Below are 25806 nucleotides of genomic sequence, written 5' to 3' on the forward strand. Positions count from 1 at the left end.
CTGTGCTGCTTTTCTCAATTTCTAATTTTTTAATGATGTCCCTTCCGGCAGATCAGCAGTCAGCAGCCTTTGCTTCAATTTGCAATCCTGGGACCTTAAAGTCAAAGCTGCAGCAGATAAGACTTACTTTTGAAGCTCTCAATTTAATTGACTAACCCTTTTAAGTTTTCAGATGTCACATCATGAAAACTATTATGCTTTCTGACTTTTTATCTTCTATGCGTTTTATTAAATTTCTATTGCTAGGCGGAAATTCGTACGGATTTTAATATTCTCTACAGTATGATGAAAAAGCATGAAGAATTCCGGTGGATGAGACTACGGATCCGGCGAATGGCTGATGCATGGATCCAAGCAATCAAGTCCCTGGCAGAAAAGCAGAACCTTGAAAAGAGAAAGCGGAAGAAAGTGAGTTTCTTATTAATTCAGTGCAGTTAGATGCCAGTTTTCTTTTAAAATTTGATTTTGCTTGGAAACAAGACTAAGAGAAATGTCATATCTCAAATGATATTCCCTCAGGGTGAATCTGCTCAGTCTCTGGTACAGCTGTTTTTGGGTTGTCCTTTCCCCACTTACAATGCTCCCACTTAGCAGGGTCTGGCACAAGTTTCTTGGGTGAAGCCAAGCAGAATATCTGCCTGTAAGACTTTTCCTTTGAACCTGTCTTTGTCAGGGTATCAGGAAACTTTCCCCCATTTCCTTACCTGAATCCAACCTTTGAGAGCTTCCTATTATGTCATCATGAAAATTTTGTATTTTTGTTGTTTTTCATCCCTGGCTTTTGGACAGCCAGTGAGTTTCATTGTTACTCTGTCTGGTTGGTGCTTCTGCTTATGCCCCAGTAGAGAGAGAGAGAGAAATTTGATAAAATTTGAGCCAGTTTCTTTCTAGTTTATGAGGAGAGACTTGGAAAACCTCTCGAATACTCCTGGGCTTAGAAGACTTTATGCCCTGTTAGCTATAGATTTGGTGGTCTGGCTTTAGATTAACTGTTTTGATTTCAGAACTGAGCAAAGTGAATATTTTGCTCCCACATCTAAAAAACTTAAAAATGAGTTTGGTATTCCTAATGCAACTAATTTGATATGTTTGAAAAAGAAAATAAAGATCTATTTGCAGGATCCCAAGTCACAGTTTGATAGGTCAGTTTTGCCTACATCTCTTGAATTTGTGAGACAGCAGGACTAAACATTCTGTCACCAAATGGTTGTGTATGGAAGAGCATGTGTTCAGATGTGCAGGTGGGCTGTAAAAAGAAATAAAGAATTTTTCTGTATACTCCTGTGGAGTAACCTCGAGGATATATTGTTAGGTGAAGAAAAGTAGAGAATAGTTTACATTATTTTTAAGAGAGAGGGGGAATTTATGTATACCTAAAGATAAATACAGATACATATATTTGCTTCTTGCTCTTAGTTTGAAAACGTATTTTTTTTATTTTGATAAACTAAAATTAAAAATAAAGGAGATGGTGATGATGGTTGCACAATAATGTGAATGTGCTTCATGCTACTGAACCGTATACATTAAAATGGTAAATTTTATGTTAGGTGAATTTTACTACAATAAGGAAAAAAATGGTCCAATTATTAAGGGGAGTTGGGATTAGCATGGAGGCAACAGAGACTACCATAGAAACTAGACTTCTGAATATATCTGACTTTGTAGATTTGACACTGGAATCATTTTATGTAAGTGTTAAACGAAATGTTATTACCAAAAACTAAAAATTAGAAGGAATATAAAACAAATGAACTGACTATATATCCATCCAGTTTTGATGGAAGCACCCAGAAAAAGACTATTCTTAGTGACTTTAGAACACAGTAAACTGTACACTTCTGATGGGATATCACAAAGGATAAAAAGCTGTAAAAACGTCTTAAAAACATTTTTATTAATCATGTAATATGTGGTAGCATTGATATTCTCATTCTGAATCCATTGTGAACATTGGAGTAAAGCAGATGAGTAATTATGTTAGTGTCTTTGAGAAGTGGGTTTTGCAGTGCGGAAGAGAAGAATTAATGGATGGTAGGATTGGTGATGTTACGTAAAAACACTGTAACCCTGAGTTTGAATCAGAAGCACCAGTCTAAACTCATGATTTGTTTTATCTTTGAGGAAAAACAAATTTTCTAGCTAGGACCACTATCAGGCCTATAAATAGTAATAAAATTGAGTCCCTTAAGCCCCACACTTTAGTCTCTAAATGCTATTTCTACTAAGTGGTATAAGAGGTTCTTGGAAAAATGGCTTATTAAGGTCCAAGACAGAAGTTGTACCTGTTGAGCCTAGAACAGTCTTGTCAGGCACATCTGTCTACCCATGTGCAGAGAAGCTATCAAAGAAGACTAGGATCATGTCAAAAGAACTTAGGAGCCAGCTTGGATAGCCTACCACAGGCCTAGGTGGGACAATTGGATAGTCAGTGAGAAGAATATCCACAATATTTTGAAGCATATCAAATATGCTTTGATGTCATAATGATTTTTTTAATTAAAAGTCCTCATAGATCATCATTAGAGTAGGCTAAAGAACAAGTTTATTATTCTGAAAAACTGGCAAATGAAGAGAAAGAATCAAGTATTTATCAGGCTCCTTCTATACAAACCTTAGAGTTACCTCAGGGTGACCAAATAGTTGATGAAGGGTAGTTTCTCTTTATAGAGAGGTATTATTCTAGCTAATAAACGAAGAAGGAATGATAAAATGTCATCACTTTGCAGTCCCTAATGGATTAATGGATCTAGCTAGTGACCACCCAGGACTGCTAACATCCCAACACAGAGACACCTGTACGTTGTTTCCTATGAGGCTAAGAGACATGAGGCAATTATTACATATGCTCTCTGACTCTTGAATCACGCAGGTGCACTTAGAAAAAATAAAGGGCAGTTGAAGAAGTATGAATATTAACTGGATATCAGATGATGTTAAGGATTACTAGGTTTTTTAGGGATAATAGTGATGTTCAAGTTATATTTTTCAAGTGAAGGTTTGTTCCTTTTAGACATACATACCGAAATATTTACAGATGAAAGGATATGTCTAGAATTTGCTTTGAGATAATCTAGAGGGGTTGGGAGAAAATGGGGGTTTAGATTAAATATGCATTAATAATTGTTGAAGCTACACAGTAATTACTTTAGCATTGACTGTATTGTCATGTTTGCCTTTCTACATATTTGAAATTTTCCATGGTAAGAGGTTAGAAGTATTTTAGCTGTAGATAAAAGACCAATAGTGTTAGAAAATACTGTCCTGTCTTACCTTCCTTTAATCCCGATTTTACAAATACACTGTGCTTTTAAAAGGTGGAATTATCTGTCCATACCTTGTACTCGTAGCCATACCAAGGGCTGCAGTGATTTTATTTCTCTAAAACCACAATGAAAAATGATTTCCTTCCTTTGTACCTTCTAGAAAAACAGCATTCCCCACACTGAGATTTTGTTAGGATGTAAAGATGATTTTGGGATTGGTTGATGACTTCTTGGTGCATTACTGTGCATTTTGTATGTGGTTCAGTGTGAATCAGTATTTGCCTCTTTGTTTTCCAGGTCCTTGTTCACCTGGGACTCCTGACCAAGGAATCTGGATTTAAGATTGCAGAGACAGCTTTCAGTGGTGGCCCTCTTGGTGAATTAGTTCAGTGGAGTGATTTAATTACATCTCTGTACTTACTGGGCCATGACATTAGGATTTCAGCTTCACTGGCTGAGCTCAAGGAGTAAGGAGATTACTTTTCAATTTTAAAATCAGGATACAAAAAAGAAATTGTAAACTCTTAAAAGTATTACCTCTATTAGTGTATAATTTTTTGTCGAGGAGAATGAAAGTGATAATTCACTAAACAGGAGATAAGAAGATTATTTTCGGGAGCTAAATACATACACTGTGAAAAGGATAATATGTTTTCATTGTTGCTGAAGGCTCCAGAGGCTTCATAAATGAATGCCAGAAAATTCAAACTAAGGAGCTTATTCTTTGCTATTACAGGTGCTTCCAGCATCTGTAGCACAAAACATTATTGACTTTCCTAATTCCCTGTCTCTTGCTGAAATTCATACCACTGCCTACTCAACATCAATCTTGCTAAATCTTAAAACAGGGCAGGTTCCTATTTGTAATTTAATTTGGATAGAATAAATTTCCGGAAAGCCCTGAGCCGATCCTTTTTCAATTAGCCAACTTTCAGCTGAGTCTGTTAAGTCTACTTGAGTTTTTTATTTCACTGAAATTTGCTTCTGGCTCTAGCCCTCCTGTAATCCTTTCTATATTGGCATAGCTGGCTGAGCAGGGACGCTTCCATCCCCTGCAGTCACTTAGGATTACTGCCCATGGAGACTTCCCACCCAACAGTCAAGTTGCCATGTTGCTGTATGTCATATATTTCCAAAAGGAATACCTTGAATGAACATTCTAGAGCTCATTGAGATGAGAGAGATATTAAAACAATATATGGTGGCTCCCAGCACTTTGGGAGGCCAAGGTAGGTAGATCACTTGAGGCCAGGAGTTCAAGACCAACCTGGCCAACATAGTGAAATCCTGTCTCTACTAAAAATACAAGATTAACCGGGTGTGGTGGCCCATGCCTGTAGTCCCATCTACTCAAGAGGCAGAGGCTGCAGTGAGCCGAGATCATGCCACTGCACACTCCAGCCTGGGTGACAGAGCAAGTCTCTGTCTCCAAAAAAAAAAAAAAAAAAAAAAAAAAAAAAAAAAATGGATACGCAACCTACAAAGTGGCTGCATTTATACAGTTAGCAGTCACTCGTCTGGTGTCTTCTGTAGGCTAGTTTTGGTGTGGGACATACAGAGATGAGCAACTTGTGGTCAAGGACCTTGCTGCCAATCTTTTGATAATTACAACTAATATATTAAAAATAATTACACTAATTCCAGTGCTAATTGAGGTGTATGTGGATGCTAGAATGTAAGCACTGGGATTGCAGAAAACTGAGTATTGTTTGTCACTGTGTAGTGGGCACCTAGATAGTGCCTAGCAAGTAATGAGTACCCACATAACTATTTATAGAATGAATGAGTGAAGGAATAAATAGGAGAGTGAATGAGTGGGTAGGTAAATAAATGGAGTGCTGTGGTAGTACCAGGGACAAGTACCGCCTGGGGAGGTCAGGAAAGGCATGTTAGGAATTTATCAGTCAGAGACTGAATTTGATGGTCAAGGGAAAATTTGTTCAGTATGTCCTCACTTAACATCGTTGATAGGTTCTTGGAAACTAGGACTATAAATGAAATTATGTAAAATGAAACCAATTTTTTTCATCAACATTATAACCAGTGATTTGAAGGAAATGACTTTATTGGAGGGCCTGCTATCTGTTGTTTTGTTTAAAGTCCCAGTTTTCAGGAACCTATTGATGATGTTAAGTGAAGACTTAACTCTAGTAGTCTTTATGCACACTGGGGTCAGGGCTAGATGTGTTTTATTTGAGAAGATAATTGTGGAAGCAGCATAGAGCAGTGGTCTTTAAATATATCTGTACTTTAGAACCACCTGGAGATCTTTGTATTTATTGTTTAACTTTGGAGGATCTTTTAAAAATCCCACAGACCATGCCATGGGCGAATTAAATCACAACCCTTGCGGGTAGGACACAGCCATAAGTATTTTGTGATGTCTCCAGGTAATTTCATTATACAGACAAGTCTGGGAAACACTGAACATGGGGTGGACCAGAGATCAGCAAACTATAGCTCAGCAGGCCAAATCAGCCCTCTGTCTTTTTTTGTAAATACAATTTCATGGGAACACAGCCATGCCTATTGTTTACGTATCATAGATAGCTGTCTTCATTCCACAACGGGAGAATGGGCAGGTTATGACTGAGAATGTATGGCCTGCAAAGATGAAGATAATCACTGTCTGGCCCTTAACAGGAAGGGTTTTCTGACTCTTGGGAAAAAACTGGTTCACAGAACCTAGTTCTTTCATAAACAGGGGAGAGGAAGGAGGGTGGCTGATGTGGTGGTAGTACAGAGCTGTCAAGCAGAGTCCTGTTGTGACTCTTGTCCTTTGAAGTAGGATATCCATAATTTGGTGAAGCATTATTGTGGGGGTGTGGGCAGGGATAAGCAAGAGTGGTGACTGATTAGTGAGTGGATGGCAGTAGGGTTAGCAGTTACTCGTTCCTACACATGAAGTTGGCCTACCAATCAAGTACATCGTCACGCTCTGAGCGCAAGTATGGTTTTGTGTGGATGGATGCATGGGTGGAGGAAAGGGTGATAAAAAAAAAAACTATAAACCGTAGTGCCAGTTCTGTAATACGGTCAAGCGAGGAGGAAAAATTTGACATAAGGGAAAAAGTTAAGGAGCAGAATGAGACAGGTAGAAAGAAGTTAATACTATAGAGGCCAGAAATTGGAGACATTTAGAAAAAGGGAGGGGGAGGTTAGTAAGGGTGCTAAGCGGTAAGAACAGGCTCTGGGGGAGAAAACTAAGTTATTGAGTATCTGGTATTCTTTAGGTACTTTCTTTTCAATATCTCATTGTGAAGAACCCCTGAGAGAGCCTTGTTTTCTGGAAGATGAGCAAAGAGGTTGAGAGAGGTTAGATAACTTGTTTAAGGTCTCACAGCTACTACATAGTGGTGATGGAGTCAGACCCATATCTTCCTTGATTTCAAAGACTGTTTATATGCCACCATTTGCTTTTGCAAGAGTCAGAATCAGGGTACTGGCTTGGCCTTAATGGATGGAAACAATTTATATAGGTAGCAGATTTGAAAGGGCCATGCTATCATCTCTAATAAGGATTTTTGGGGTGGCATTTGCCCATTAAAGTTGCCAAGTTTATTACCTTTTAAGTAAATGATTTTTCTCTTTTTTCTCCCCTCTCATTTGCCGTTTCTCTAGAATCATGAAGAAGGTTGTAGGAAACCGATCTGGCTGCCCAACTGTAGGAGACAGAATTGTTGAGCTCATTTATATTGATATTGTAGGACTTGCTCAATTCAAGAAAACTCTTGGACCATCCTGGGTTCATTACCAGTAAGTGCTGTATGGTGTTCTGACTTAAGGGGTTTTTTCCCCCTCCTTAACAAAGGTTGCATGGTTGTGGGTAGAAAAAGCTTATCAAATAGTATCTTTTCAGCTGTATGGAGTGTTGCTCATTCATAATTGAAATTCAGATTCTCAGTGACTTTGTACTTTCTATGGCTATTCATTATTTTCATTAGTTTCTTAGAAAACAAGTGTCAACCTCCTTTCTACCTTGACTAATATTAATACTTAGCCTTCCTCTCAGTATGCGTATGCCAGTGTCATCTATTTAATCAAATAACAATTTTGATAAAATAGGTACAGTGTCATTTCTCGTGTTCCATAGGTTTTAGATCATGATTCGCTTTTCTTTTTTTTTTTTTTTTTTTTTTTTTTTGAGACGGAGTCTGGCTCTGTCCCCCAGGCTGGAGTGCAGTGGCGCCATCTGGGCTCACTGCAAGCTCCGCTTCCCGGGTTCACCCCATTCTCCTGCCTCAGCCTCCCAAGTAGCTGGGACTACAGGCGTCCGCCACCACGCCCGGCTAATTTTTTTGTATTTTTAGTAGAGACGGGGTTTCACCATGTTGGCCAGGATGGTCTCGAACGCCTGACCTCATGATCCGCCCACCTCGGCCTCCCAAAGTGCTAGGATTACAGGCTTGAGCCACTGCATCCGGCCCATGATTCGCTTTTCTTACCCTTTACCTCATCAGTATTCTTGTCATTCCTGGAAGGGAAATCTAGGAATACGTTATCTGAATGCTGGGGTCTTACACTTTTTAAGATAAGCGCGTTAAGATTAGTATGACTGTGGTACATGTGTACTCTGTGCAGTCTTTATTATTTAGTAGAGTAGCTCAGTGTTTGCCTGAGTGTGGGTTTGGGACCACGATTTAGTATTTGAAATGCTTTTACCTGGCATACAAACATGGCACTAAATGACAATGAATTATATAACGAAATTTATTAATTTTTCAATTTTCTTTCAGCCTTTTTGAGAAAAGGTAGTTTGATGCTACTGTATCTCCGACACTACTTTTAACACATGCATTTTTAACAATGTGAGAATAGCTGTGAGTCTCAGCATTCAGCAGGCAAAAGTGTCTATTCTGAATTGTAAAATACTTCCTAAAGGTTATATACTTTTTGTTGTTGTTATCTTGCATTTATGGCAGTCAATACTGGGTTTTATTTATGGTCTGTAAAAGTTTCCTTTAAAAAATCAGTTTTAGAAGGTGAATAAACTTAAATATATTTAACAATGTAAATGGCACATAAATATAAAAAAAAGCAAAACTAAAAACTTGCTGTGGGCCAAGATAGTGCTCTACCTTTTGCATTAGGTGTTTTTCTGGTTTTTGGCTTGTTTCTTGAAATCTGGACCAAGGTAGAGAGCTGTTACTTTCCACCATTTTGTAAACGGCAGACAGCTGATAAATGTGCAAAAGAATCTACACAGTACAGGCTTCCCTTGACTCACATATCCTCGCAATTAAGAAGAGTTCTTTGGATGGAAAAATGTTCTCAGCGATAGTGTTTAGGTGAATTAAAAAAGGACGATTTTGTTATTACAATGGTCACCGTTGATTGATATTTGATTCTTGTTGGATGAAAAGGCACCATCTCAGAGGGGGTTTTATGGATGAGTGTAATGTTTATCTGCCTTTCTTTAATAAATCATCTATGTTAGTGATATTATCTGGCAGGAGGTCTGTTACTGCTTTAGCTCTGCAGTCTTTGTGGTGTGATGAAGCAAAGATTCCATTAAGACCCTACTCAGATCCTCTTGGAAGTTTCTGGCTGATTTCTTTCCCTTTTAAACATTAGAAATTGTCAGGGAAAATTTAAAATTTTCCCTTTTAAAAATTAGAAATTTAATGGGATGTATTCCATTAAATGTATTGTTATCTGATCTTTCAATTAGGAGCAAACCCTTGAGGCCAGTTGGTCTTGGAAAAATAATTGTAAATTTTGTCCTATTTACGTAGGGATCTAGGAAATTCAATTAAACATAAATTAAATGCCTACACACAACTAGTATTCTGCTAGGTACTGCAAAACTCATACGCATTTTACTTTCTACAAGGCCTTTGTTAAAGGACATACAAGAAAGTAAACTGCAAGTAGTCCAAGATAGGCCATGTTTTATGTCAAACACCAGATTAGAAATTATGGCATGGCAAGGAGCTGCTGAACATCCGTTTCATAGTAGTGTGGCTGAGAGCACAGAGAAGGTTCCAGGAGTTATTTGGCATGGCTGCTGCGATCCCTGTTACAGGAAGGCGAGCTGCCTTGGGCATCAAAACAAATATCTTTTTAAGTCATTAGTCTGCCTATGATGCTCCAGACACAGACACATTAGAGGGAAGACATAAATATTAGCAACACATTATAAAAATAGTTGCAAAACAGACAGATGCAGGATGTGATTGAAGAAGGAAAACTATAATGTCAAACCTTCCATGTCATAGACCAAGTCCAGTGTCCTGTCTGTGCTTTATAAATTAAACCTAGGTAAGCTAGAAAAGCAATTCCCAAGCCAAAGCCTCAAGGAAAAGGATGTCGAATTACAAATTACTGAGAGACATCCGATCATTCCATTCCTCTTTCAGGAAGAGCCCAGTGCCGCATAGCTTACATCTAGGCACTGTGCAAAGTCGAGGCTTTCAGGAGTTAGGCCCTTGGCAGACAACTTTGCTCATCAGGGTTTGTTTTAATTGCCCAAATCAAAAATAACAATAATAAAACTTCAAGTTAAAAATATGGTCACCAGCCAAAGCTAGAGAAGAGTATATCGTTAGCATTTTATATTCATGAGTTCCACATCCACAGATTGAACCGCAGACCAAAAATATCTGAATGAAAAAGATAGTAATACAATAATAAAAATACAAATATGATATTAGGCATTATAAGTAATCTAGAGATGATTTAAATATGAGAGGATGTGCATAGGTTATATGAAAGTACTATACCCACTTTATATAAGGGACTTGAGTATCCTTGGATTTTGGTGTCCACAGGGGTCCTGGAACCAATCCACCAGATACCAAAGATAGCTGTAGACTGTTGGAGTCAATTGCCAATATATGGAAGAAGGTGAGCCTTCAAACCAAGGCTCCACATGACCAGAGTGGCCCATTTCTCCCTGCTTTGCCTGCACAGAGTGCTGTAATCTTTGACTCACAAAGTAGTGCTGGTGAATCCCAGCTCTGTTTCTCTGGTAGGAGTGGAGCATTCCCCAGCCCCACAAATCAGCGTGGGTCCTGTCCTCTCCTCTCCCTTTTTGCAGTGACCTGTAGAGCTGCCACCATTAACACTGCCAGCTTTTGCAGAAGAATATATACTGGCTGAAACCAGTTCCTTGTACACCTTTTTTTTAAATGGAAAAATATAAGTTAAGAAATGGGTATGTTTTATTAAGAAGTGGAAAGGGATGCCCTGAGCTATTCAGAGAGCAAAGAAAACAGACACTGATCAGTTCCTTGGGTCCCTAGCCTTCTTTTTTCAGGACTGTGGGCTTTATTTCTGCCCACCTATTGGCCACCAGGCCAATGACATATCTTTGATACTGTGAAAACTGCTGCTATGGTAAGAGCATATTCCGTGAGAGCCACACAAGAATCTCAGACAGGGAAATTCCTCCTGTGGTTAGCTTGTATTTGACTTGTGGTGGTGGCCTGCCTGCCTTTCTTTTCTTCACTTCCTGGCCTTGACAAATGGTAGTGATCTCTAATGAGAAAACCAGCACACAGAAATGAAAATGTGTAAGTATACTTCCTAAAAAGTCCATTCTCATGTTTGGATTTTCCCCTCAATCATACATTGAAGTGAAAATAAAAGTTGAAAGAATGCTTTTCTGATAGTAGGAAAAAACTGAGCCAGATTTTTAAAAGTCATTGCCATCATCTGATTCTAAAATGTGGGTTTCAATCTTTACTTTCATGCTTCTTAGTCTTCTAAAAGTTATTCAGAAGTTATTATTGATACATAATAGAAAATAGAGCTGCTTTTATTGGCCATCCTCAAGTTTAATTTACATCAAATATTTTGAAAGTCACTGAAGAAATATTACCAAAATCAGTAAATTTTGTTTTGGGATTGATTCCTTTCTTCCAATTGGTTATTCTTGGTGCACTCTAGAGCAGTGGTCAGAAAACTTTGTGAAAAGAGCCAGCTAGCAAACATTGTAAGCTTTTTGAGCCATATATGCGTCGCTGCAGCTGCTTAGCTGTGCTGTTACAGGATGAAAGCAGCCACAGACAATAGGTCAACAACAGGGTGCAGCCGTGTTCAAATACAATTTTTATTTTTGAACATGGAAATTGGAATTTTATATAATTTGTACATGTCACAAAATATTTTTTTAAAACCATTTAAGAATGTAAAGATTATTCTAAGCTCACAGACCATAAAAAATAGGCGGTAAACCAGATTTGGCCCTGTTTTATGGCTTTGGTGGAATAGTAAACAAAACATTTTCACTTGTATTTCTTCAAGTGCTAGGAGAAAGCAAATAAAGTTCTATTACTATCAGATATATAAAAAAATACCATTGCCTACTGAATGAGATTCTAAGCTTAATGTAAAGTCGAATACTCCAATTGATGAAAACGTTGAATGATTGCTCCTAGAGATAACACGTGTCATGTGCTTTAAGCAGAATAAGACCTCTATAGATGGTAGCTCTGTTTCTTCGGCATCAGTTGATTAGACACCTACTATGTGCTCAGCTCTGGCTAGGTGCTGAGGGTACAGCATTGAACATGGCCGTCCCCAGTTCAAGCTTTCATAGAACTTTTTATTTTGCTGGTAGTTGAATGATCCTCTGTAGTTAGTTACCTGATCTGAAGCAAATCATATCTGCTCTGTGATGTCTCAGACTCTAAAGTGACACAAGTAGATGTTTGGTACACAAGCTATTCTAAAACATCATAATTCTTGTCTGGTCCTGCTTCTATTTAAAAGGATTTACCTATTTTTAGTAGTCTTGAAGGAAGGGTTAGAGCTTTTATCTTTTCAGCTTTGGGGGCAAGTGTATAGTGTTAAACACATGGCTTTTTTCTTTCAGGTGCATGCTCCGAGTCCTTGATTCATTTGGTACTGAACCCGAATTCAATCATGCAAATTATGCCCAATCGAAAGGCCACAAGACCCCTTGGGGAAAATGGAATCTGAACCCTCAGCAATTTTATACCATGTTCCGTGAGTATTCCTGTTTCGTGTATGCTTTCCAGAATGCCACCAAAGATAGATGGGAAAATTAGCCGCCATCTATTTTGTGTTTTGATTCTCAGGACCATTAGCTGTAGAAGTGTGTGCTGTTGAACCTTTTCCTTGGGAATTGCTAAATTTGTTTTTTTGGTTTTTTTGTTTGTTTTTTAGTTGAAATCGAAAGGCCACATGAACATTTTTTGAAAAACCTTGAAAATGTTTTGGAGAAAAAATGTTCAATACAAAGTATCATTAGAAACTATTTGGGAAAGGACTTTGCAGTGACTTTAGATTGGCAGGCATTAAACACATTTTATGCCACATGGATGCTATTTAGGGTACACTTTGTCACTAATGAGGGGTGAAGTCTTTCATGTAGATCTATTTTCCACATAATTAAACCTTAATTATTTAAGCATCAAACTTTTTAAAGAAAAAAATAGCTTTTTAAAAATGGAACTGTTTTAAACTCAGTTTTGTATTTTACTGATTTTTTTCAATCCTAGGCCCAGAATGAAATTTTACCTTCTCTTGCTGACTTGGTGTCATTGTTTTCAGCAGCAGTGATTATTTCATGAGCCGATATAGTATGAACAGCCCACCAAATGATGATGAATTAACTGACCACTGATGCTAGGCTCTTAGACATTTCCTGTTTTTATAGGGTTATTTTCCCACTTTTACCATTTCTTCCTGCTGCTTTCTGTTTACCTGGCACTAGCCTCATTTCTAATTAGTTGAGGACTGTGAACTCAAAAAACCACATTTGATAGTGTTTGTGCCAAAAATGAATTTATTTTATAAGTCAGTAGTCCTTAGTAATGAGATGAAGTCCTATTCCAGATGTGAAAGGCCAAATGAGATAATTTGGTTGATGAGAGAATTCCTATTTTCTAAAATTATCAGGATAATTTTAATCCAGAGGTTTCCACTTTATAACTTCTGAGATGAATCTGTTTGCTTTGTGGAACCAAGACCCAAAAGACCCCTTCCTGATCTTCTTCCCATGTGGTTGCCCCTCCCCCTTGTACACAGCTACCTGAAGGTGAGCCCTGTCTCACACTCACTAAATGTAACAGCGCATGCATTGGACTAATCTTTGGGTGTTAGGCATGAAAAGGGAGAATTAAGAAGAGAGAATAAAGAATGGAGAGTAATTTTAAAAATCAACTCTTCCTTAAGTGTTCTATTAAGCTCAGATATGTGAGAGTGTGTTGTATGCTTCATAAACATTATTGTTCATGGAGCTGTATCATCCTGCTGTTACACACCGTCCCTGGGGCACAGTTGATTTTTGGCACATTAGATAACAGATGGCTTTCAGTGTGGTGAAGATGCTCAGAGTTTGCCTCTGGTGTGACTTTGCCATCTAACTTTGAGGGATGGGATAAGGTGGCACAGAATAGCCTAAGAAGTGACCTCTGTGTTTAAACCAAGTGAAATAAAACATGAACTGTGTTCAAAATGACTAAAACCGCTGGGTGATATGCAGGCGTGTGCCCTACAAGAAATGGAGTTTCCAGGGAGTAGAGAAGAGAGGTTTTTTTTTCCTGGGAAACATAAAGCTCTATTTTAGAATATTGGAATTCAGAGTCCTGCAAACCTATTTTGTTCTCCATGGATGGAGAATTTCAGCAGTACTGGTTGATTAAGTTGAAAGAAATTCACTGCTTAAAATGTAACTGAAGACAAAAACATGGATTAATTTCTGTTAACCTGGGAAGGGAATAAGTTTCCTAACCATGACTCAGAATTCAGCAGAAATCAGGGAAAATTGATATGCTTAACTATATTTTAAAAAAAGAGGAACGTGTATGGCAAAACAACAACCAGTAACATCATAAGCAAATCATATCACAGAGGGTTAAATTACTAACATAGACCCTTATGTATACATACATACATATAAAAATTGAGAAGAAAAAGTTCCATGTTCCAACAGAAAAATGGGAAAAGTCTATTAACAGTTTAGAGAAAAGAGAAATTTACTGCTCTGAACATATGGAAAGATGTTAACCTCACTCACAGTAAGAGAAATGCATTTGTAAACTGCACCAAGATACCATGTGTCACGTACAGATTGGCAGAAATGCAAAAGTTAAACAGCATAGCTATTCTGATGGTGCAGTGAGCAAAACCAGCCCTCTTCAACCCTAGTGGTTAGAATGCAGTATGGTACTACCCCAGTGGGGGTGGTGTTTGTCAGGATCTCGCAAAACCGCCTCTGCATTTTCTTTCTTCAACTCAGCACCTCGTATATAGGAATCTATCCCAAAGATAATGAGCAAAATCAAGATGTGGCATGTGCTCAAGGGCATTTAGTGCAGCACTGTTTGTAATAGGAAGCAACAAGAAACAACCCAAGTAATCATCATAGGGGACTGAATGAATAATATGGTCCATTGATAGAGTGAAGTACTATGTACCTATAAAAAGAAATGAGGAAGGCTTTCATTCTAGGAGGGGCATGTCTAGGATATTTTAAGTGATAAGAGCCAACGTGCAGGACAATGTAGAGCTACTCCCTTTTATACATGTCAGATATAGAGGAAGAGTGTTGTGTGGTCATGTTAGTATATATGAATGAACTTATATTTCCAAAAGAAACAATGAAAGGATAAATAAACTAATAAAAGTGATTGCCATTGGATAAAGTGATTCCCATTGGATAAAGGTATCCAGGGATGGGGCTAGAAGGCTGATGTCTCTTAATGTTCCTTATTTTGACTTTAGGACCATGTAAATGTTTTACCTAATTTAAAAAGAGAAATACTCCAAGGAATTCAAAGTAGGATCTCGAAGAAGTGTTTGCACATTCATGTTCACTGCAGTAGTATTCCTCATAGCCATGAGGTAGAAGTAACCCAAATGTCCATCCACGCAAGTGGATAAAGAAAACGTAGTATACATATATATGGAATATTATTTAGCCTTAAAAAGGAAAGAAATCCTGTCATATTCTACAACATGGATGAACCTCAAGGATATTATGCTAAGCGAAATAAGCTAGTCACAAAAGGATGAATACCGTATGATTCCACTCGTAAAGTATCTAAGGTAGTCAAAATCATGGAAGCAGAAAGCAGAAAGGTGGTTACCAAGTTGGGAGGAGGAATTAGTGTTTAATGGCTATGGGGTTTCAGTATTACAAGATGAAAAAGTTCTAAAGATCTCTTGCATACCAGTGTGAATATACTTAACACTACTGAATACTTAAAAAAGGTTAAGATGGTAAATTTAGTGTTACTTTTTTTTACCACAATAAAAATTCAAATAGAAAAGCATTCACTAAAAATTGAAAACAGATAGAGAGAAACCTAGCTGTATGCGTGAGGTTGGTGTTAACCTCTCATACAGAGAAGATTATTACTTAAGTGGCTTTAAAAGACAATCTTTTGACTATACAGTTGTAGTGGAAATATTTATATTGTTACTTGAAACTGTTAGAGGTATGTTGTAGGAACCACGATCTTTAGTATACAAAAAGAGAGGAGTACCTAAAGATTCTAGATTCTGGAATGATACACCAACCAAGAAAACTCCACAAAGTGTAGTGGGTCACCTTCACAAATTGCTAGGATACTACCTCATTACTGTAAAAAATAAAGTGAAAGAATTCAGCTTTGACCATGCCTTTCTAGCACAAATTGTATTTGAAGATAATCAAATAGTTGATTAGAGAAAGTCATTAATTATGGAGAAATCACAACTAATAAATGCAAAAGGAATGAATTAGAAAATGAGCGTTATGAAACTCCTGATGAGATAGTAGAGCAAAACAGTCATCATCAGTGGTCGCTAAATCATTCATCAAGTAACAGGCTGATGGAAAACTTTCTCATGGATGAGGCTCACGTGAATGGAGGAAATACAGAAATGAATAGAGAAATAAAGCAGTTTGAGACCTTTATCCTATTGAGATGTGTCTGAGCTGGAAAATTTGCAACAACAACAAAAAAATAGCTCCTGCACTCTGTTTTCCAGAGCCTGCCCACAGTGAACTTGGATGCATGCTTGCAAGAGGGTCCCTTTCTTCCCATGTGACAAAGGCCTGGGGTCCAGTCCAGCTAGGTCCTTCCCATAGAGCCCTCCATTCCTTTACCTTTTGGGTCAGTGTGGCTATTTTAGTGGTCTGAAGAGAAATACCATTCCTTTGAATATCAAAAGTTATATTTATTTCTTGTTAATTTTTCAAAAGTGAAACAAATTTACTAGTGCTTAATATATGAGCTGGATAGTAATCATTATATAATTTCTGTATAAATATGTACATATACTGAGGATGTACTCAGGTTCCTGTGTGCTTAGATTGTGTTCTACTGATGGAATGCACAATGAAAATTTTGGAGACTGCAGAAACAGTGCTATACTTGAGGAATCAAGTCTTCAGGACTAGCTGCCTTATCGTAAGATGTAGCAGTATTGTGGTTCATGTGCAGACAGAGAGCGTGGGGAAGTCCAGTCCAAAAGAACCCAGTGGGAAGATAAAGAAAAATACACCACTGGGATGCATCTTGAGGAGCAGTGAAATGTAATACGCTGGACCAGAATGTGGTTGCGTTCTTAAATATTCATGGTACACGTCTCATTTTAAGGCTCCTTCTGTTTCTCCTCTAACTCGTTTCCTAAGTTGGTGGGGTTTCTACAAGTTGAAAAACCTTGGATTTCTGTATTATTTTGCCCCCAGTCTCAGAAGTTCACTGGCGCCATCGTCTTTATGTGTTCTCTTTGCGGTCAGGCATTTTAGGTGGTGTCCACATAGACTATTCCTGACACCTTCGTAAGCAGCTTCTGGAGGGACTGGTGGCCAGACAATACTAAGGCCATTTGATTAGATCTATTAAGTGATGATTTTTTTCCCCAGGAATCTGGTAAGTCTGGTTGTTCCTCCTTCTAGGCCCCCATTCCTGCTCGCTCCTCCTGTCCACATGCTAACATGACCTCTGAACTAAGGCACTAAGGCTTTCCAGCCACAAAAACCAGCTCTTGAAAGCTCAGCTTGGTTCAGGCTGTTTCTCCTCAGAGAGTGCAGTGCCTTCCTTTTGTCCATGGGATCATTTTCAAACTCCACAGCAAAGTATTCAAGACCTTAGGCTCTCTGGCCTCAACTCCTGATCATATTCCTCTCCAGTCTCACCCAACAGCCTGCTGGCCCCTGAGAAGCAAAATTTAATTTTTTCTTTAAAACTCTCCTTAAGTGACTTCCTCCAATTTTCCAATCAAATTTATAAAGAAATGTAATTACAAAATCAGGGAAGGATTTCCTCCTACTGAAAAAGACTCCTCTAACCCTGGTGTAACTTTTATCTTTTTCACAAGTATATTTTTACATACTTGTCACATACGTACTAAAATTTTGTATCTCCTTTTTTCCCACTTAATATATCATCTTTTTTCTTCCTTCAAGACTCTACTCAGATTTGAAAACCATTGTTTCCAAGACTCTTCTACACTCAAGTGGCTAGTTCCTAAGTCATAGTTATTTGGGGATGCTTTTGTTATTTCTTGTTGGGACTTAACTGATGCTTTTTTTATGGTTGCCAGGTACCTGGCTTGGCTTATATTTAGGTATTATTTAACTATGCATACGGCTTGTTTTAAATTCCTGAAGGAAATCTTTTATTTTTCACAGTCTTAAACAAGGTGCGTTATATCTCAGTAAATAAATGCAAGAAATGTGCCCTCACAGAAAAATAAGAGCAAAGACATTTACCTTTCCCATTTAGAAGAGAAAGCTCTAAAATTGATGACTTGCACTGTAAATTTTCCAGTATTTGGATAGCTCTAATTATCTGCACCACACCCATATTTACAACTTCATCTGGCTTGTATAAAAACATTGGCAGTGATAAATCATCTTTATCTAATTGAGTTTTTTCCTCTCTTTCCCTAGAGTTGATGGCCGAAAGTAGCAGTAGCAGGCATTACAAGATACCCCATCCCTGGTTTCAGATCTCAGACCTTATTTTTATATCCTACAAAAATTTCAATAACCTTTGAAATCAGTTCTGCTTAACAGCCTCACTTTTCATATCATTACCATAGAGCATTTACTACATTGCCTGAGCAAACTATGTTCGTATAGTTTTATTTATTTTATTTTATTTATGTGTGTATGTGTTAGGTACCTGCAACATTTTGACTATCATTCACAATGTGAAGACACAGAAGACTTTGCCTTCTGGGTGCTCACATTCTGTATAGTCAAGGCTGGAGAATATTCAGCATGTCTTGGTGCTTGTGGAAATTTGGAGCAGAAAAGACAGGGAGCTATAATGAAGTGGAGAGAAGAGCAGATTGGGGATTCTGGAGGTGTTTAGAACTTTCCCATTTCACTTTCCACCTCTGATTTTTTTTTCTTTTTACCCCCTCCTCCTCTTTCCCAAATCCTTGTAAGGTGCTCCTTAGTAAAGGCTGCAGGGCTGACTAAGCCTAAGTATTTTCTTGTTCCTTATGAGCGTCAGTTTAGGAGTTAGATTGGAATCTTTATTTGGTTGTCGATTTTATCCTCTTGTTCATTGTGTGTCCCCTGACCATCTGTGGGATGTCTAAGCCTCTGTTCTCCAGAAGCTTACGTTCAGTGGAGTCAGGAGGTACGCAAAAATAAGACTTTCTCATACTTCCACTTTAGAAATTACAGGCCCAGGTGAATGGAGCAGCGAAAATTTGAATGCAGAGGTAAGGAACATCCTAGTTGTGGCAACTAGAGGCACGTTTTCCCAGGGTCCTCAAGACCCTGTCGCTTACTACGTGGCTTTTTGCTCATTTCTTTCTACTTCCTTGCTGTTTATTGAGTAGAATAGGCACACTCCCCCTCAGGACCTTTGCATTGGTTGTCCCATCTCCTGGAACATTCTTCTTTTAGACTTCCCCGTCTCCTCCTTCAGTTTTTTAATTCAAATGTCATTTCAGTGAGACTGACTGTGACCTCCTCTTTTAAAATGCAACTCCTTCCTTCCCCAACTTTCTACTCCCCTTCCTTGCTTTATTTTCCTCTATAACTGTATTGCTACCCAGTATTTATGTTTCACTTACTTTTATTTTCTTTTTCCTCCCCTGGAATCTGAGATATATAATGGCAGGAATTTTAGCTGCTTTGTTTATTGCTGGAACTCTAACATCCTGAAGAGTGGCTGTCACATAGGTAGGCATTCAGAAAGTCTTTTATTGATGGAATTAAACTAGAATGAACAATATTGCCTATTCTGTTTTTAATCCATGCAACAATGTAGGGAAGGAGACTGTTGTACAAATTTAAGATTGTAGAAACTTCTTTAGGCCAGTGGCCTCATCTTACTTTCTTGTGTCTTCCCAGGGAACTTACTCACATTTTTGGGCTTTCAAGTGGCATTCAGACCATAATGATTGTCAGTATCGTTGACATTCCAACCCTGAATTTCTGCCAGGATTTGGGGCTCACAGCCATTTTTATTTGCATGATCAAATCGAATGATGGCTTGTGGATCAAAAATTTTGCCTGACAAAACAGGAATTTTAGAACCAAATCGATTCCCATTCATGCAAATAATAAGCCTGTTGGCTGTAGCTAAGGATCAGTTAACTTCCATGTACAATTTTATTTTTAGGGCATGATAACCAGAAAAGCTATTTGTGATTGAAACTGCCATTTTGGCCTTTAACTTGAATCAGGAGGGCTCTTGCCTTTAAGTTCTGTGCAGACCAGTGAGGATTAGGATCAGCCTCGTGGTTCCTTCAGTCTGAGTCTCAGCTTTCAGGAGTGTTACTCTTCCAAGGAGTCCATTCCCTCCTAAATTGCTTTTTGACACTTGAAAATTTTACCCTGAAGTGCCTTTTGTCAACAATTTAGGCACTCATCTTCTCAGCTCAACTTATATTACAGTTTCGCTAGCCTGCATCCCAGCCTTCTCTCTTGAAGAAACTACTATCACCACCATTTGGAAAAAAAAGAAAAAAAAATCAGTTTTTGTAAAATTTGAAGCATAACGTTACTATGTATAGTTTTTTTAATCCAGATTTCTTGTGTGACATAACTATTTTTCAATGAATTTTTTTCTACCGTCGGTTTTATCAGGATCAGCAAAGATGGCATGAATATGATGACAATCAGTATTCTTCTTCAGTATTTTAAATGATGTTTTCAGCCATACAAAAAAAGAGAAGAAATGTTACTAGAAAGCCACAAATCTAGATTCTATAATTAACCATTTACTGTATTGATCCATATGCCAGTCCTCTCTCTCTCCATCAATCCACCTTTTTTTTTTTTTTGGATGCATAAAAGAACTCTCTGATGCTTCAGCTTCACATCATTAACTATAATTCAATATTTTGAGGGGAAAAATGATCCACAAACTTAGAAAAAGAGTCCAGTAATAGTGGTTATTTCTAGGTGATGAAAATGTAACTTATTTTTCCTCATATCTTTATTATCTGAAAAAAGTTGTAATCTGAGGATATATTTCCGTTATAATCAGGAAAACCAATAAATCCATTTGTATTTAGGAAAAAGAAAAGCTTGTTTATTGCAGAAGTCTTAGCAAAAAGTGAGAAGGCCTGGACTGACAAATATGAAAAGGAAAGGATGAGTTGATGGATTTTTGAGAAACTAATATCCCTGGGACTAGACCGACTGTGAGGGCTAAGGAATGGGTCCAGGCTGGTGCTGGGGTTTCCTCTCTTGGTGACCAGGGGATGTGAAGATACATTACATTCTTAGAGATGTTTGGGGCTTACTGATAGAAAAAACAGACCTCAGAGATTTATGCAATTGAAAGAAAGGTCAACTCGACTTAGTATGCATTTTTAATTATAGTTTAAAAGATGATATTATGGCTGCTTGATAGATATAGCGTATGCTTCATTTATTAAGTAGTTGGTAAGCTCCTTGAAGGCAGAAACTCATCTTTATATTGTAGTTTGTCAATACTTATCATATAAGCTGGTTTGTAGAAATGCTCCAAAACATTTGTCGTTGAATGAATTATTCAAGCTAAGCTAATAGTATTTCTTAGAAGTAGTTATCATCATACTCTGCTCAGGGAACACATCAAGCTGATTTGTAATCACTTGTAAATAGGTGCTTCCAAAGTGCTTAAAATAGTGTTTCTCTTAATAAGAGATATTTTGTTCTAAATTGTCTTAAAATCATTGCTAATGTTTGGCAAATCTGCAGTTTTGTAGCATGTAAAAAAATCTGTGTGATCCCACATACATATGGCACAAGATACTCAAGAAACTGAGGTGACACTGCATATGTATTCTAGATCCCTCTTGTGTATTTTGCTGTACCTTAGAACATTATTTTTCTCTGAAGCATGGTTTACCACTGCCGTACAGAGGGTCCAGAAAATTATTTGGACTATGAGGCTGTATATTAGAGTGACTTAAGGAGTTGATGCCCTGAAAGCAGCCATTCTGGCTCTGAATCCCAGTGTTGCCATTTCCTAGCATGTGGACTTGGGTAGTTAAACCATATCTCTGTTTTCTCATCTGTACAATCATGTTACACTGTTATGAGGTTAAAATGGAAGAGTCACTATAATGCGCTTAGCACAGAACTTGGCATGTAGTCAGAACTCAGAATGTCAGCCATCTTTTTTAAAAATCACATTTGTTTATCCTCTGGGATGGAGGGATTACTAAAAGCACAGGAATTTCCTGCATCCTGTTTATGATGAGATTTGTTTGATTTACCTTAAAATGTAAATACCTTCTCTTTGAAACCCTCCCAACACAATGAAAGTCTCTGTTCCCTTCCTAAGGCAGAGCAAAAAAGAAAGGTTGGCCTGAAATTTGAACTCAATGAAATGAACATTTCAGATAACATCCTCCTGGACTTGTGGCTTTTGATTTATTATAAGCACCATTAAGAACACTTGTGATAAGACCAGGGCGCTCTCGGCAGATGTTACCGGGCGGGCTCCAGCTGGTGTTCAGATCCTTGGAAGCAAGCCACACTGGGCTGGTAGTTACTTCAGAATCACCTGCTGGGGCGAGTCACAGCTGAGCAAACCCTTATGTGGTCAAGGTTTAGTGTCCTGTGGCAAGTTTAGAGTCACCTGGGAGGAGAAGGCATGTAGAGATCAGACCAGTGCTCAGGCCATGGCTCATTAAATGTGGTGATTTGATACTGTTTGTAAATCTTAGTCTCACCTGAGGTCCTTGAAACCACACTTGCAGGTTGTTGATCCCTAAGTTAACATTTCACAAGGTGAGACAGGAGTTAGTGTTTGGATGAAAACATAGAAGAGAGCTTAGATGTGAAATTCATAGTGTCAGAGTTAATTGAATACCAAATTATAGTCATAGCAGCAGAAGTCCACCATTCCTCACAAGTTTTTCTGATATTTACTTCTCCCTCTCACCAGTCAAGCTAGAAGCTAGGAGAATCTTTCACACAAAAATACGTTACATATATGTGTTTTTTCATTTGGGGGGCTTAATCATCTTATTTTTTACTATAAATTAGTATATTATAACATGAAATAAAACCCATTGTTTTACTTGCTGGATTATTTTTTAAGTGCCTACCTAGGGACTAAATAACTACATTTCAGAAACAAGTATTTCAAGCGTCGTGCTTTAATCACCATGTAAATTTTCTGAAAGTAAAAAAAATTTTAGAAACACCTGATCCTGAAGTATAGTGTCAGGTTTGAGTTCAAAACTTTTAGAATTAACAAAAAATGTTAGAAATATTTTAAGCTGCACAATAACACCGAGAATGCACACAGGTTGTGTTTTTCTCCCCACTAATCCTTGAAAATTCCCTGTGCCCTCAGCCCCTCCAAAGGGGGGAGAAGAGCAACCATTGCCTCTTGTTGGCAGTAGAATTTATTCAGTAATTTACTTTCCAGCCAACTGCAGCCGTTACCATTGCCTCTGGGCACTTGTTCAAAAACGCAGAAATGAAATAACAGATTGGCCAGACTGAACACAACTCCCTAGTCACAACCCTATTATCTCCTCATTCTGTCACCCCCATTAGGCAAAAGCCTGGGAAACGGAGGGTGGCAACACAGTATTTACATGGCTCGTGCATATCCACAGCTCAGGGCTTCCTGCCACTGTCCCTTCTTCATTCTGTTCCCCTGTGTGCATGGTGGGTGACACTGGAGTCTGGGCATTGGAGTCCTAGGCCTGTGCTGCAGGCTCGCCTTTGCCTATCGGTCTGTCTGAAAGGATTTCTGTGCTGCTACAAGCCTGGGAAATGGCTCCTCAGTCCTAGGACAACCAGAACAAGATGAAGGGACCAGCTTCCTCTGTTTGTTGACCACCTATCTGTGAATGGATGTGGTTGAGTCTGCTGTGTGTGGACTTTTCGGAATCTTGTGTATATCTCAATTACCAGGAGGAATTTGGTTTCATGTTATTTATAGCTGTTCTGTTCAGGTCAGAGCCAAGCAGAGCAGTTGATTCATTTAATATCAGCCACACATGGGCTCTGCAGGCTCATCTCCTGAAAAACTGAGATTTCTCTTGACAGAATGAAGGTAGAGGAGAGGAATGTCTCTACTTAATCTAGAGAGAATTATTTTCTGATTGTCACTTGCTGGTGAAATGCCTTTTAAAATTATAGGCACAAGATGCAGATGTTTGGAGAGGGTGTGGGGTTGCTGTCCCCCTAGGTCAAGTGTTAGAGAAGTTACAGAACCCAAATGAGAGAAATCCAAAATTTTCTCTTCCAGAATAGCCTACTCTGTACACAGTATTCCTTTGCAGTGGTTGTTTTTTTTTTTTTTTTTTGGAGTGGTTTGTGCCCCAGCGGGCTTTACCTTTTATTCTGTCTTCATTCCATGCACCTGTTCAATATAGCCCCATAATTACATCTTTCATGAGTGAGTAATTCTTAGAGGAGATAAAAGGTTCCGAGGATTATTCATCACTTTGTCCCTAAACCTCTTGTTATGTAGCTGGGTGAAAACACAGCTGGAGTTAGATTCATTTACGTGGGGACTGTGTGCCTATTCAGAACTCCCGATCAGCCCTGCCCCCTACAGATTTCTGGCCAGTAGGTGGTAAAACCTGGGTGCGGGAAACGGACAGTAGCCTTATTCTGAGGCAACAAGGAAGAGAGTACACAGCTTAATGATTTTCAGACAGATGTATTTTCCCCTAAAAAGAACAGGTTTTGGTTCAGGTTAATCCATCCTAGAGAGAAGTATTCTTATGACGGTTTTACTGGGAACGTGTGGGAGAGAGAACAATCCCTCACCTCCCTCAGGTAAGAAAGAACAGGGTAAGATGAAAACAAACATTTTCTTACAGGTAAGATGGCCTGTGTTAAATATGTCATTGTTATTTCGTCTTGCTGATTGGACACTAACTGTCCTCTCCATTTCTTTGCATACCAGCTCATACCCCAGACAACAGCTTTCTGGGGTTTGTGGTCGAGCAGCACCTGAACTCCAGTGATATCCACCACATTAATGAAATCAAAAGGCAGAACCAGTCCCTTGTGTATGGCAAAGTGGATAGCTTCTGGAAGGTGAGTCAGTCTGTGCGTGTCTCTCTCTCTGAAAAGAAGCTTGTTGGGTAATTTAATTTAACTTTGATCCAGGGAATAATCAAGCCAAGTGCCCAGGGCCTAATGGGATCTACTTAGACATAAACAAGAATGTGCAAGGATTCAGTTGCTCAGCGTTTGAGTTTCTAACCAAGGCTGTATGTACCTGCTCTTATGGTAGTGGCTGTACAACAGCCACCTTCAATCTCTGCATGTCAGAAGGGACACATTCTAGCTGCTTTCACACCTTGTACTTGCTTCTGAGAGCCAGGGCCCTCCAGGGGTTGAATATCTTTCTGGAGCAAGGTACTGCACAGGGAGAAACTTTACCAAGGGAGTCTTTCCCTCTGCTTCTGGGAGGTAGTCTGTCGAGGTAGGCAGCTCCCTTTCCTGGGAAATGCAGTGGCCTTCACATCCTCTTGGCTATCGTCACTACTCACTTGACCTAGAAAGTAAATTCTGACTGGGGCTGATTGTAGGCAGTTTGTTCAGGGAGGTCTTGGCTGAAACAGCACTCTTGGCCATAGACCAAACCAATTTTTCCAAAAGCATTGGGCCCCTTGGCCCTCCTGAGTTGATTTCCTGAGTACATCTGGGGAAAGTGTAACAGGAGAGGAACCAGATCGGATGTGACCTGTTGACAGGTAATGCAGATCTTTTTATGTGGGAAGTCTGCCTCAATGGGCAAATGTCATAATTTTTTTTGAGGAAATGTTTTTAGAAGATAGAAGTCTTCAGGAGCTCACAACATGCCTCTTCCTAAATGTAAGAATTCATTGCTTTCTTGAATGATCACAGACTGTGGTCTCATGTTTCTTCCTAGCCAAGGAAGTTAGGAATCCTACAACTGAGGGAGTACAGGTGATGTACAGGATAAAGAATTCCTTGGTACTGCTTTTCTGACCCTGAGTTCAGAAAAGGAAAAGCAGTGCCCTACCCCTCAGCTCTAAGGTACTAAATACACCAAAGGGATGATGAGATCAACCCATCTCCAGGGAGGCAGATTTAATTCCAGACAACTCTTTGCTTAAACAGCTAGACCTTTGTCTTTGTTTAGTACAGTAGTTCTCAACTGCAGACGATTTTATTTAC

At 38.6% G+C, this 25806-nt stretch overlaps 1 protein-coding gene across 10 annotated transcripts in view; it reads left to right on the forward strand.

The window, feature by feature from the left end:
* Positions 1-25806, forward strand: part of MGAT5 (alpha-1,6-mannosylglycoprotein 6-beta-N-acetylglucosaminyltransferase) — a 324876-nt gene that overhangs the window by 206807 nt on the left and 92263 nt on the right. For all 10 annotated transcript variants that reach the window (XM_055261073.2, XM_055261074.2, XM_063631000.1 and 7 more), the window contains 5 exons: positions 247-408; positions 3564-3733; positions 6888-7022; positions 12085-12218; positions 24563-24696. In XM_055261073.2, the coding sequence (XP_055117048.1) occupies positions 247-408; positions 3564-3733; positions 6888-7022; positions 12085-12218; positions 24563-24696 (735 nt within the window). The remainder of the gene's footprint in view (positions 1-246; positions 409-3563; positions 3734-6887; positions 7023-12084; positions 12219-24562; positions 24697-25806) is intronic.

Source organism: Symphalangus syndactylus, chromosome 22, assembly GCF_028878055.3.
Source record: "Symphalangus syndactylus isolate Jambi chromosome 22, NHGRI_mSymSyn1-v2.1_pri, whole genome shotgun sequence".
NCBI lineage: Eukaryota > Metazoa > Chordata > Mammalia > Primates > Hylobatidae > Symphalangus > Symphalangus syndactylus.